Source organism: Protomyctophum parallelum (assembly GCF_964188405.1).
Source record: "Protomyctophum parallelum genome assembly, chromosome: 8".
In the NCBI taxonomy this organism is placed as follows: domain Eukaryota; kingdom Metazoa; phylum Chordata; class Actinopteri; order Myctophiformes; family Myctophidae; genus Protomyctophum; species Protomyctophum parallelum.
Window position 1 is genome coordinate 19376722 of NC_139703.1, and position 14238 is coordinate 19390959.

At 41.7% G+C, this 14238-nt stretch overlaps 3 protein-coding genes across 8 annotated transcripts in view; all 3 read right to left on the reverse strand.

Moving 5' to 3' along the window:
- Nucleotides 1-601, reverse strand: part of LOC310863249 (ras-related protein Rap-1A-like) — a 43818-nt gene extending 43217 nt beyond the window's left edge. For 2 of the 6 annotated variants that reach the window (XM_083771449.1, XM_083771455.1), the window contains exon 1: nucleotides 487-601. The gene's annotated coding sequence lies outside the window, so the exon portion shown is untranslated. The other 4 variants (XM_083771450.1, XM_083771452.1, XM_083771451.1 and 1 more) reach the window with 4 other exon arrangements.
- Nucleotides 1-14238, reverse strand: part of shisa4 (shisa family member 4) — a 59772-nt gene that overhangs the window by 14437 nt on the left and 31097 nt on the right. The window lies entirely within an intron of this gene.
- On the reverse strand, nucleotides 3418-12116 carry timm17a (translocase of inner mitochondrial membrane 17 homolog A (yeast)). Its single transcript, XM_083771456.1, has 6 exons — nucleotides 12048-12116; nucleotides 8622-8721; nucleotides 6962-7025; nucleotides 6704-6832; nucleotides 5701-5811; nucleotides 3418-4366 (listed from the first exon to the last, which is right to left on the reverse strand). The coding sequence occupies exons 1-6, from the start codon at nucleotides 12071-12073 to the stop codon at nucleotides 4287-4289; spliced, it is 510 nt and encodes a 169-aa protein (XP_083627582.1). The 5' UTR covers nucleotides 12074-12116; the 3' UTR covers nucleotides 3418-4286.

The window sequence follows — 14238 nt, forward strand, 5'->3', positions numbered from 1 at the left end:
GGATAGTCCCTCACGCACTAGTGGCCTTTTTGGTGCAATTAGAACTAGCCATGAAAGAAATGGCTCATACAAAAACAAACACACAAACATTTTAGCTCGTAAAGGCAGCACTTTTAGCCGGTTGCTAACGTTACCTGCCCTTCCTTCCTTCCGCCCGGCCTTCCTTCACTAAAATGGGAGTGCTCCTCTCTGTCTCCCAGCGGCAGCTCGCTCCCCAGTCCCAGTCTCCTGCTACTTCTCCTTATCCTCCCTTATTAAAACACCCAATCAAACACACACCACACAGTACAGTACAGTACAGGCCGGCGTGCTTTCATTAGTGCCCCCCACCCACCCCGGGGGTTAGTTTAGGGTTAGAGATGCATTACAGTTACACACCCGGTCTCTGTCTGCAGTCCGTTATATCCCACCCGGGAGGCACTAGGCAGACCCCCTTGTTTAGTCCCTTTTAAATCTGGTTTGAAGTTGATCCGTTTTGCTACTTACCGTTTCTCTTCTCTCTGGCTGGCTGGCTGGCTGTCTCTCGCCGCTCCGCAATTGTCAGTTTCCCTCCGGCCTCAGTGTGCGCGTGTGTGCGTGTGTGTGTGTGTGTGTGTGTACACACTGCGTTGGTGTGTGCGCAGTAGACGTCATTGGAACTAGTGCGATCATTTTCTCTCTTAAAGGACCAATCCGCGATACAAACGTAAACAAACGGGCACCATAGTACACCACCACCACCACCGCCAATTAAAAATGGGAGGCATTTGGTTTTACTTCTCTAATCAGCGGTGTAAACTGTAAAGTTTACTCAAGTAGGCCTACTGTATAAGTAAAAATAATAATTAAGAATTTAGGTACTTTTTTACTTACAGCAAACTTTGCTACTATAGTTACTTAATACTTTGTAGATTGATTATTACAAAACATGCATTAACCACTTCAGCAGCTGAAGATGTTATACACTTGATTTATTAATTGATTTATTTAATAATTAGTAGGCTATACTCTTGGTACTTTAAGTACATTCTGATGCAATTACTTTTGTAAAAAAAATTGTACTCCAGTAGATTTTGAATTCCGGACTTTTACAATACTTGCCGTATTGATACGTTACATAAGTAAAACATGTGAGTATTCCTTTTTCCCAAACTTTTTCATGTCAAAGACCCCCAAATGGACACTAATTAGTGTCCGGCGTGGCGCGGACACCCATTTGAAATATGCCAGGGACCCCCCATAAGAGAAGATTTTTACGGCTATAGCAGTGATTCTCAACCCATTTAATTTCAAGGACCCCCAGTTTGACATACATTAGTCTACGGACCCCCATTTAATGGCATTTCTATCTCTGCAACCTCCAATTTATATTGTAAAATCAATGTTATTTTAATTCTGAGTGTACAAATGGAACCAAATGGACCCGACCCGTTAGGGTCCATTTGGTTCCATTTGTACAGAGAGTCTCAGAGAGTTCAAAATATGATCATTTGCAATCAGGGGTCCTATACTAGGCCCTCTTGTATTTCCCTACAGTCTACTACTGTGTCTTTGCCCGAAAACATAGCAGATCTCACAGCATGTTGCAACATGAAGCTTTGTGAGCTTGTAGATCTATTTTCCAAATGTTCACCCCAGAATAGGTACCGTAGGGTTCAAGTGGTTAAATAGTATAAAACACTGAGAAATAATAATTAAGTAGGAGTGAAGATGAAAAGGCTGTGTTATGCATTTTTAAATATGTTACATATATGTAGCCTACTACAAAGCATGCAGCTCCACATTCATTTAACAAGCTCGGCCAGATTTCTGGTGAAATGTATCAAAGAATGTCAATTAATGGTGTAATGTTTATCATCCCTAGTAATCACCATAACACAGTAAAATCCTCAGTAATCATTTATTCATTTGGAACTGTGCGAGTGTACAAATTAAGAGTTGTACAACATACTCAAGATTAATCAGAGGATTTCTGTGCATTATGCCAACCCAAACCTTTTAGCCTGTGACCCAAAAGAGAAATGTGATGTTTCTCCGGGAGCCAAACTAGTGAAAATCGCTGTGTAGTGAGCTTGTAGATCGTCTATGTTCACTACTTCTTAAACATTTGTTTTCTAATTACATTTCTTTTATTTCTTCATGAAATTTGTATGCAAAATGTTCATTCATGAAAAATGGGGGAATTGTTTTAAATATTTTGAAAGAATTAAAAACAAAATGTAGGAAACAAATAGGGAGCAAATAGATCGAAACGTTGTCATTTGTTAATGCAATAAAGTAATTTACCAAATAAATAGAGACCCATACAAATGTGAGTGCACGACCCACAAATCCATAACCCAATAAATCTCAGAACTCTAAAACTGGTATCATAATTAAATCACGACATAAATCTGCATTACGTTCAGCAAACGAGGTCCTCTTCCATCGGTAACAAGAAGACTCACCCCGGTGCGTGCCTGTTTTTCCTCCCGGAATTTTCCTCAGTGAGGGGGGTCCTCAGTGAGGGGGATAACTTTGTAATATGCTATTGGCTGTTTGTGTTCTTTTTGGAAAAATATAAAAAGATACTCCAGTGGAAAGGCTATATTATATTACTTATATTGACCCTATAAACTATTTAGTATTATTTAGTATAATTATGTAAGGTTTTGCCCCCTCAAATGGTACCTCGTCAGATAATCCCCACATATCCTACAACAACTTCTGCGAACAGACTTCACTGTAATAGCTTTTCATAAATTATATTAATATTTATAATGCTGTCATGAAAGTTTACAGTTAAGAGAAACTCAAAGTCCAGCCGTCTGCTGTCCAGCCTCTCCCACCCCTCACTGGGGGAAATTCTGGGATGAAAACAGAAACGGGGGCGAGTCTTCTTGTATTCCTTCCATCCACCCAGTGTCCTTCACCTGCAAGTAGGCTGCGTGTTTGTGCGTGCCTTCGGGGTCTTGGGTCCAAGTCAAGAGACAACACATGTACCAAGAATGCCTGCTAATGAGGGCAAAGTGCTCCCTTATGTGTTGACTATAAACACATCTTTAAAGATCAAATTACACAGTAAACCATGTAGGCACATCATCATTTACTGTAGCAATCCCCTCTAATGATGCTTCCCCCCCCCCCTACATTGTAGGGGGGAAAATAATCATTTATTGCTACAGTAGTGTGTGAGGCCTGCCCTCTAGTGGGGAAAATGTGCAATCCCTCTAAGCCAGATACATCACTTTCAACCTGGCATGCCCTATTTTGGCATGACCGTCATTGTATGGTGGAAATGATCAAAAACGTACAAAAATTATAATAACAGGTCTTCAAGTCCCTGTAAACTTGCAGATCGAAGGATGAAATAGCATTCAAGTGATCCAATTGTGCATACCCATCACTCCACGGGGAGTGATTATGTGCGTATTCAGTATTCACACGTTACAACAGATATAATGTAGAATTATTTTTTAATTGTTCAATCTGTCATACAGATTTAATGTGCATCAACACCCTTGCTTGAGTTTGTCCATACATTTGTACTGCCAATGCCATCCTTCCTATCCAACATCAACCCTACGCCATTAGCAGTGCGTTCCTTTTCTTGGTGTCAAACAAACGGCACTGTAATGCCTGAAAATAGCTATCCGGTACAATTCTTCACAACTAATAATAATAAATAATTCACTATATATATATATAAAAAAAGAAGAATACATCAGGGATGTAATTGAATGTAATGGATGTTTGCCTTCATAACTCTGAATGAAGTTAAAAAGGCCAACATCGTGTAAGAAATTTACAAAACGGGGCCAACACAAGCGGGTGACATGACTGATATCATTAAGGCAAATGAGCAGTACGTGTACATGCGGTAAGCTTTTACTGTATATACATACAATAGACATGGTACAATTTTATTTGGGTCCATCTGTGACATGACTATGCTAGGTTCAACACCAGCTGGAGATTATCCATCGGTGAACGGCATCTTGTAGAGCCAAACATACATTGCATGGTTACAAAATAATATGCAACTCCATAAACCAACAACCTTTTCCTTATCACAAAAGCCTAGATATTTTAACCACCGCCTGGGAGAACTAGATGCAAATTGACAAGTCTGAGGATGGCAAAAAGGCAAGTCTGTACATGGCTCTAAAAAGACAAAACACAAATAAACGTGAGCATTGTCCTCTCCCTTCATTTCTGACACAGTCTGTAAAGTTGGGTTCAATGATGAAGTTTTGCTCCATTTTCCCGGTGTAACCTCAACAAGGAATTCAGAGGGCCTAGTGGATGCGTGAGAGAAGATGGTCACCTCATTGATATTGACTGTAGTCGCCAAAGGGGGGAGGTGAGGGCATGGGGGCAGGAGTGGGTTCCTCTGGAAACTGGGGACCTGAGGCGAAGGAAAATAACAGACGGAAACCTTAAGTATTTAACCCATTTAGACCTTCTAAATCATGACAGTTTTCTGAAAAAAACCATGTTTCTATGTCAGTGGTTCTCAAACAGTTTCATGTCAAGGACCCCCAAAAATATATGTATTTGGCCACCGATGTTCCCAAGCCAGTCACACGATCGGCTTAGACGTGGGCAGGGAGCACTCGTTTTGCTTCACGTTGATAACTTGTTCCTGTCTGTCACATCTTGCTGTCTGCGTCCATCGCATCTTGCCAACTCTGACTCAGCGGGTGAACCAAAATGAGCATGACGTAATAAAAGCTGGCTGGGGAATTAGCTCCCATTTACAAACAATTTAACGTGCACACCAACAGTTAACTATAGTGGGTGGGGCTGTTGCGAAAGGTCAATTTAAAGTGGAACCCAGGTACCACGTGCAAGTGCCAACATTTCTATTGCAGAGCTAATACTTAAAGGATATTTTGTACTCTAGTTCGCGCTCTTCGCCAACGCATGCATGACTCCAGGTCGATAAGCAACCGATACAACAGGAAATTAACCGGAAGTGAAAGTTTCGCCTGCCGTTAAACCTCCACGTTATCAGGAACCAGAAACTCTAATTCCTTTCCCATACTGCGTCCCTGGTCAAAATTCAATTCAATTATTAAATTATTCAAACGGCCCACAACCAAAGAACCGCTGGTCGCGGCCACAAAATCTAGTTTCCGGGTCACAACATACAGCATTTTCCTACATCTGGTTCACGTCTCGCCGGGTTCCGGTGGACCTGCAAGAATAAGGGTTTCACTGAAAAACACTGGCGGTTTAGCAGGCATTAATCAATTAATACCTGCCAGTGAATGTGTTAACACAGTTATGATTGCCGCTCTGTGGACTCGTGTACATAGATTGGTGAAAATAATATTGGATTACAGCAAGTCAATTATTTTATTTAAAGATCGAGTGCTGTGATTTTTGTACTTTTTTTGTTTAAGAGGTGACAATACTTCATTAGACCCCTTGGTGTGGTTGTTATGTGCAATGATGTCTTCCCTTTGCATTTAGGGTTTCTTCCTCCTCTAACTCCTCCCCCTTTATCATATAACAAGAGCTGTGGGTGTGGCTTCAGTTCAGGTGGATCACCACCCATCACCCCCCACCAGGCAAACTTAATGAACTGGTGGGCATGCATTTTAACAAATACTGTACACGTTTTGGGAAAAAAAATCTCCCTCCTTAAGAACAATAAGACCAGATGATCGTGTTTTAGGGTGGGAAAAAAAATCATGGCACTCCATCTTTATTTCTTTTTTTAAATAAAACACTCACCGGTTGGGAGCTGTTGGGAAGCAAATCTAGTGAGCATGATTCCAGCCCCTTCTATCAGTGCCAGTAGAATTCCCCCCATAGCTGCAGAGCCCACCATGGCTACCGCTCCGTCTGAGAAGAACACAGAATAGAAATGGAACTACAGTTCAAATAATGAACACAAACAAGCGTTTACAGCTCTAGCATGGTAGCCGAAGGAATATGTAAATACAGCTACCAAATATAATAGAAACTATCAAGAATCGAGTCTAGTCCATGATGTCCAGTAGTATATATAGCATGTAACTTTGGAAAAGTGTCATAGTAGCTTGTTTAGTTCTGAAACGGACTTCCTGTGCTCCTGTGCCCCAACCAACTTCTTCTTCAAAATAAGAGTATTTCTAAGTCTACTTACAGGACATTAACATCACATTTGAGTTCCTTTTGAATGCCTGTCAGATTTCTCTACATAACTCAGCTGTTGGTGCGCAAATGCACCTTGAATGCCTTTGATCTACGCGCAGAAAACATTTTGACGACGTATGCGCACTGGTTGTGTGCCCCCCTGATTATTAATAACATCTAAACATGTAACATGTAAACACAACATGAACATAGTACTCTTATTATGCATATGACATTCTCGCCAATAAATATTTGAGTTAAAAAAAGGGGAGTAAAGACAAAAACAATGAATGGTTAAAGCCCATTAATTAAGATTAGAACCCTAACGAGCGAAGGTTCGAACCCCGAATGTTCGCGAACAGCCTTAGTGTGTGTGTGAGTGTGTGTATTGGCGTACTAGGACATACTGTACATACATGGAGACATACTAGACATTGGAGCGGTGAAGCGCAACAATTAAATAAAAAACAAATATGGTTATGGTTAAGATGTTGCTTTGCCTCAATAACTGTACTTTACTCTAAATGTACTTTACATGAGATATCTGTATTGGTTAGAGTTGTGTTGTAGGGTTAAAGCTAGCATCTGTTTATCTGGAAATCTTGTTTATCTAACTCACTTCTTGCAGCAAGGATAGCTCCGGTCATGGCCCCACTTGTGATCGAGTTCCAGGGATCCTCTTTCCCTCGCACTTTTACAAGACCACAGTCAATCATGGAGAAGAGGCCTCCCCATACAGCAAAGCTACCTGCATCCACCGAAACATTTCCAAACACAAGCAAAACAGCATTACACCAAAAATATAGCACGGTATGAAAACGCTCATATTCTTGTTCATCAAAGTGAACGACGCAAACATAATGTTCACAATGCTTACCTCCCAACTGTGGGGCTCTGGTCTTGATGGCAGTCATGCTACCCTTCATTCTGTGGCTCATCCCCTACAAGGGACATACAACACATGCGTTCGTTCAAAGTCCATCCAACTTAAAGGGCTACTATTATAACACTTCTCTAACACTCGCGCTTGTGTGTGCACTCCATGATTCAATATTTAATATATTTGATCAGACTTCCTATTCCTCTTCCTATATAACCCCAATGAAACTTCAAAATCCATTTTCAACATCTTCAAGTTAAGAACTGTCTTGAGTGCACACAGAGTATTCGTTAAAATGAGAAGTGTTTTAAAGTGAAATACCTCTTTATTTTTCATTATTAATATTTTTTATCCCACGATTTTGTAACCCATTTTTCACCCGTGTCAATTATCTAATGTGATCCTGGGCTCTACACACCCTCCACCAACCTAGTCCCCATATATGGGGGACATGGGGAGAGCAACGGACTTGAACTCATGCTTCCTTCATGCCTGAGTGTCCAAGTTGCTCTTTTACACCTGACAGGGGGGAGGAAACACGCCACCAGCACCCACAGCGTCCCGAGCGGGAATCGAACCCAGGACCTTCTAGCTGTGAGGCGACAGCACTAACAAGTACCAACTGTGCCACCGTGCCCCCAAAATATCTCTCCCATTATACTTTGTGCATGTGTTTGTACAGTAATGTGTCAGCAATCAGGACTATTATCCTGCACCTGCACGCAAACTCCACACAGAAAGGCCGTTTCGCCAACCCCACCTTCGGGTATGGGCACTGATGACGCGGAGGAGGAAACACGCCACCAGCACCCACAGCGTCCCGAGCGGGAATCGAACCCAGGACCTTCTAGCTGTGAGGCGACAGCACTAACAAGGACCAACTGTGCCACCGTGCCCCCAAAATACCTCTCCCATTATACTTTGTGCATATGTTTGTACAGTAATGTGTCAGCAATCAGGACTATTATCCTGCACCAATGTCATATAAAGAGGTCTCTGTACAACTACTGTATGTGGCATATAAGGTTATTCTAAATAGCATACGACTTTGTTAACAGCAGAGGTGATACGAAGATATATATATATATATATATATATATATATTAGGGCTGCACAATTTTGCCTAAAACCTTGATTTTTTTTCTCTGAAAAACATAAATATTTAATTTCTTTCATAAATAGAGAATCTTTCAATCAATAGGGACTGCTCCCATCGCAGGTTGATGATATGTCCATGTGTGGTCCAGCCCTATGGAATGCATATGCGTTACAACTTAATACTTCCTAAGAATAATATGAGCATCAAAGTAATATTTAAATACTTTTTATTAGCATGTGCATTCCATACATTCCCTGATGACCCAATGATGACCTGTCTCATTCCCTTCTTCTTACCTTCGCACATCATATCCAAAAAGCAAAAGGTCGGGGGAACCTGCTCTCAGATGTTTTATTTTCTAGCGGGCAAAGAAAATCTAACTGAGCGTTTGAATCGTACGCATCAGATTCAGAGTAAGCATGGCGGAAACCAATAGAAGACTTCCGGAAGGTCTTACAACTAAATAAGCGAAAATGTTATACACAGTACATTGACAGCAGTAATAATAAATTAAAATACAAAGAATGTCTTTGTTATACTTATATATCTCCCACTTACAGAAGGTGCATTTCGGAACCCTTTGACAGCCTGGAAAATACCGCCTCCGATGGCTCCCATTGTGAAGGCACCCCCACAGTCGTCCACAATCCTCCAGGGGCTAAAAGACCAAACAAACAAACATTAGGAAGAGAACAGCTTGGGTCCACGTTTATGTCACTACTGATACTGTATCACTGGTGTCACTATTCACTGCATTGTCCTTCCCCCTGTAGTATGTTTACTTGTTTTTGTATTGTATGTTTGTGTTTGTATTTTTTTTTACCACTTTTAAGAGCCTGCTCAGGGACTACAGATGAAAATTAGCCTATGGCTAACTCTGGCTCATTTACATGGATTTGCAAAATGACGTGTTGATTATTGTGTATTGTCCCTGTTAAATAAATAAACACTGCAACAGTGTTGGAAACGTCTATTAGTAATACTAGTATTAGGGACGTGAATTATCCATTAATGCATGAATAGTTAGTTGATACGTTTTGATGAGGTTATCGATCGATTAACCGGTTAGTTGATAAAAAAATCCCTCAATGTCTAGATTTTACTGATATACAGAAATAATACAAAAGTTATTATATCCCTTCATCAAATATTTATTTGGCCATTGACGATACAGGGCGATGGCATCATAATGTGTGTTCCTCGGCCACACGCGTGTGCACAGACAGCATTACATTCACAGAAAAAAGAATCACACTCATGTGATTCATCATACATCATGATTCATCATACATCATTCACATCCCGGCCAAACACAATTGGCATCCTCAATTTTCTGTCCTCACTTTTTATCCTCAAATCCGTGGAACACACAGAAAGCTGCATATAGGAGGGGCTAGCATCCCTACACAAATCTGATTTCCAAAAGCTATGCAACAGGAGTGGTTCATTGAATACCGGACTACTCGCCTCGGTGCTTGCCTGTTTTTCCTCCCGGAATTGTCACCAGTGAGGGGGATGACTTTGTAATATGCTATTGGCTGTTTGTATTCTTTTTGGAAAAATATAAAAAGACACTCCTGTAGAAAGGCTATATTATTTTACTTATATTGACCCTATAAACAATTTAGTACATGTAAGGTTTTGCACACTCAGATGGTACCTCGTCAGATAATCCCCACATAGCCTACAACAACTTCTGTGAACAGACTTCAATGTAGTAGCTTTTCATAAATTATATTTGTACTTAGGCTGTCTGCTGTCATGAAAGTTTATAGTTAGAGAAATTCAAAGTCCAGCCGTCTGCTGTCCAGCCTCTCCCACCCCTCACTGTGGAAAATTCTGGGAGGAAAACAGAAACGGGGCGAGTGGTCTTGCTACCGGTTCATTCACCTTTGTTAATTTATGTGTTTGTGTAAATAGACACAAATCCCTTTTCCTCATTTAAAGGAGCATAATAAGAAACCCATAATAAAGATTGCTAATTGACAACATATTGTACAACCCAACATTGGCTAGCATGGAGCTAGATCTCAGTATAATCACAGTATATCACAGTCCAATTTTGGAGCAATAGTGAGTGTGTGTGTGTGTGTGTGTGTGTGTGTGTGTGTGTGTGTGTGTGTGTGTGTGTGTGTGTGTGTGTGTGTGTGTGTGTGTGTGTGTGTGTGTGTGTGTGTGTGTGCGCGCACACACGTATAATGGCATTCAATGTTAATTTGTAAATAGATGGAGATCACCAATACAAACATTTGCTGAGATACACAAGCAGCAGACATTATTAATTCAATATGTATCTATACCCAAAAAGCTTCACTCCCGATACACACATTGTAGCCCTGAAACATGACTGTCAAAATCGTCTCATGTGAATGACATGACAGTCAAGTCCTGCAGGGCTAACACTGTTGATGCTATTATTAGGTCTCTAACCGACCAAGTAAACAATGATCCAAGGTTACCGAGTTGCTATTGCTAACTGCAATGAACCCAAATCGGTAACAGTACGTTACTGTAACCGATTTGGGTTAATTGCAGTTAGCAAGCAGAGCAGAGAGCACTGCCTGCCCTGGGACATCAAGGCTACTAAGAAGGCTAGAGCTTTGAGTACACATGTTATGTGTTGGCTTAGCCCTCCAAGCAGAACCCAAATGCTACTGAAGTTTCTGACATTTGTTCGACCCAGTGCATTGGGTCCTGTTCCTCGTCGTCCATGCCACCTGATTAAAACATTTACTGGCTCGTGTTTACATGTTAAAACGCGTCCCCGCGCTCTTTGACGATATTCTTCAGTATGAGGCTTTCTGAATATGTAAAGTATAAGTACACATACATACCTTTGCGAATATCTCCTGTGGCGCGGAAGCCGTTAAGTATTTTTAATATATGTTTGCCCGATTTGGAAGCTTGGATTCTTCTTGTTTATTGACACCTCATTGTACCGCCTATCTGGCTAGCTAGTGGCGCTATAGCTATGACACAGCAGATCAGAGGCAGGGACGTAGCCTCACAAGCCAACCGCACACCGGGAGGCGGTACAATAAACGGTAAACAAACAAGAAGAAATAAAGCGACCAAATCGGTCAAACAAAGATTAAAAATACTTAACGGCTTCCGCGCCACAGGAGATATTCGCACCGGGGTGTATAGCTACTTAAAGTTACCGAATTAAGAATAACTCAAGGAAAATAATGGCGGCACATGCCGCGGGGCCTATTTTAGAGAGAATCTCCACATCCGCATTTAGGAATTTCCATACGAAAATACACTAGCGAGTAGGGACCCAACGTAAAACAAAACAAAATATCAAAAAAGTTTTACGTAGGGTCCCGAAAGGGGCTAGTGTTGGCTAAGACTTGTCTGGCTGGCTGGCCCTGATATAACTGACCGGTCTCCTTGCTCTTTGGAGAAGACTGAAGGCCACTACAGTGAAGTGAGACATCAAGTAAAAACCCATGTCATAATCTAAATAGTACAGTAACCCAACCGGACATCAAAACAAGCCGATGTTTGTTCACGTTGTTAGGCCGTTTCAGCCACAATGCCACATACATACAAAAACAGTAAACAACACAACATTAAAGGGAAGCTAATGTAGCTAACGTTAGCACTGCGAAGGAAAGGTTTCGTCTAGAAAACAGTTCACCACCTGCTTGTCTTTCAACTCGCCTAACCGTGAGTTTAGTGGTACACGTTCAGTGCTTTTCAAAGTTATCATAAAATAATGGAGGTGACAGTTATTACTAAGTGTAAACAGGTGGATAGCACCCAGGCGACAAGGTCACCATGAAGCAACGTGATCAACATGATGTATGTTAGCATTCAGCAACCAGCCGGGCTGGTGGTGCCCGGACCCCCAGCACCACGGATAACGGAACGAATACACAATCTAAAGCTTCATCAACTAATTAATTAAGTTAATGGAGTGGTTGAGAGAGACGCTGCAAACAGCATTATGATCTACCGGTATTTAGAAGTGGGACTCACCACGGCTCCCTCGCATACTCCTCCATTTTGTTCTCTAGCTGTTCCCTCTGACGTCACTGTACGACGAAGACCGTTAGGTTACCAACGAATGAATGACGCAACACTGTATATTAAAGGGACACTCCGCACAATAATTATAGTCCCCCCCCCCCCCCGGCGCTGGCACGCACGCACCCACGCACGCACGCACGCACGCACACAACTAACTTTGATTCAGTCATTTATTTTTCTTCCCACAGTAAGAATTTCTGAAGCTGACTGACAGCCCAATTGTATGTCATTTTAGATTTCCACAGTTTATGCAGGATTCTAAATGACAAAAATAAACAACCGTTCAAATATAAACATTATTGGTTCAGCAGATTGTAATAAGTTGGATTGATTGATTGATTGATTGACTGATTGAAGTATGTATTAACAGTTTGCAGAATGGGTACATTTCACATGAAAGCACAACTAGAGTAATTATATTCGATTAAGTAGGCTACTGTAGCGTGGTTCTCTCAAATCGTGGTCTAGAGGTCCTTGGGGGGGGGGGGGGGGGGGGTTTCCAGCTAGGGGGGTCCTCAGGAAAATCTACTATCTATTTTATATTTATTCCAAAATAGTTGTGCGACACGTGAGCTTTTATATCAGATAGGAAAATCTTGAATTGTGGAAATGTTTCAATATTGAAACTTTTTAACACAAATCTTCTCTTGTATAGCGTGGCCGCTGCATGTGGCCAAAATGTTTTCAGATGGTCTGCAGCCATCCATCCATCCATCCATCTTCAAACGCTTATCCGTAGTCGGGTCGCGGTCCGCAGCCAAACACATTCATTTGAGGATCCTCCTTGACATGATGTGTACTTGATTCCCAGTCCACTGAAGCAGGGACGTGCAGAGAGTGTTAGAGAGGCAGCTAGGGGCTAAAATTCCGTAAGGGGGCACTTTTGGACAAAAATAGCGAAAATAGCAGATCTACAAGCTTGAGAGCTTGTAGATCAGCTATTTTCTCGGCACAACCCAGCAGTCTTTAGCTAGTGGAGATGCAGGTGTATAACGACATGGATTTCAAAAGCTATTCTCCTGAATGCTGCCTTCCGGTATAATATACCGGAAGGCAGCATTCAGGAGAATAGCTTTTGAACCATGTAGTAAATGCTACATTCCTTCGTGGTCTGGAAAGGGTCGTTGTTTTACAGACGGGTAAAAGGGCAGGGGCTGAAGCTCCCTTTGATGTCTATGTGTGCACGTCCCTGCACTTAAGTACAGAACTCTACAATTACAATAATATACATTCTTTCTTATACATTCTCTAATTGGATTACCTTCTAGCTAGTGGTTTTTATACCGGCGTATGAGCTGCAAGAAATGTTTGTGTTTGCTCCAAGAATTGATCTAACAAACTGATATAACCTCACCATTGATAAAGGGCATTATCAAATTCCTCACCCTTTTTTCCCTCTTCCATGGCTTCAGTACTGTTGGTCAGAGAGGAGCTGTAGCCGAAATACAGACAGACGTATACCGTTGGAGAACAGCCCGTTATTAGGAACGGAACGGGGAAGGAATGGACCGCAGACCAAGTCAACATGGAGAAATGACCAAATATAGGCATTTCATGGATGCAGAGGCTGAGGCAGAGCAATAGAACTGGATTGTTGAGTGTTCCCCCCCCCCCCCCCCCCTCTCTCTCTCTCTCTCTCTCTCTCTCTCTCTCTCTCTCTCTCTCTCTCTCCCCAGTGCTGGCTGGATGGTTTGCTGGTCTGCTGGCAGCACTGCATGGGTGCCATCCATGTGGTGTGAAGGAGAGGGTCCGTGTTTTGACAGCAACAGCAGCAGCAGATAGTTACTATGAGCTCCCGGCTGCTGGAGGAGAGCTATATGTGATGATGGAGAAATCCTGTACATTACACAGACTGCCAGATGAAAAGGTTATACGACTCATTTAGTGCCGTGAAGTCAGGTCAACACTCTTCACACTTGGCTAGTACCAATGATACGATGCATTCATCTTCTGTGCTAATCAAGTCAAGTGTCTTAAATACATTCATTTCCACCAACGTTCCATTTTGTTCCCTTTTTTCCTCATACTTATATCTGCTGCTCATGAGGTTCACAAAAGTATTTTTGAGGTTGCACAATCCCACTGAATATTGAATGTCAGGGTGGTGATAGTCTAAAGGATATCCTAAAAACAAAAAATG

What these genes read in the sequence shown, in the direction of transcription:
- timm17a (XM_083771456.1), bottom strand. Translation starts at nt 12,073, where the DNA reads ATGGAGGAGTATGCGAGGGAGCCGTG. An exon ending in GAGTATGCGAGGGAGCCGTG is followed by an intron (nt 8,722 to 12,047) that starts GTGAGTCCCACT and finishes TTGGTCTTTTAG; the next exon opens with CCCCTGGAGGATTGTGGACG. An exon ending in AGCTATCCTTGCTGCAAGAA is followed by an intron (nt 5,812 to 6,703) that starts GTGAGTTAGATA and finishes TGTTCTTCTCAG; the next exon opens with ACGGAGCGGTAGCCATGGTG.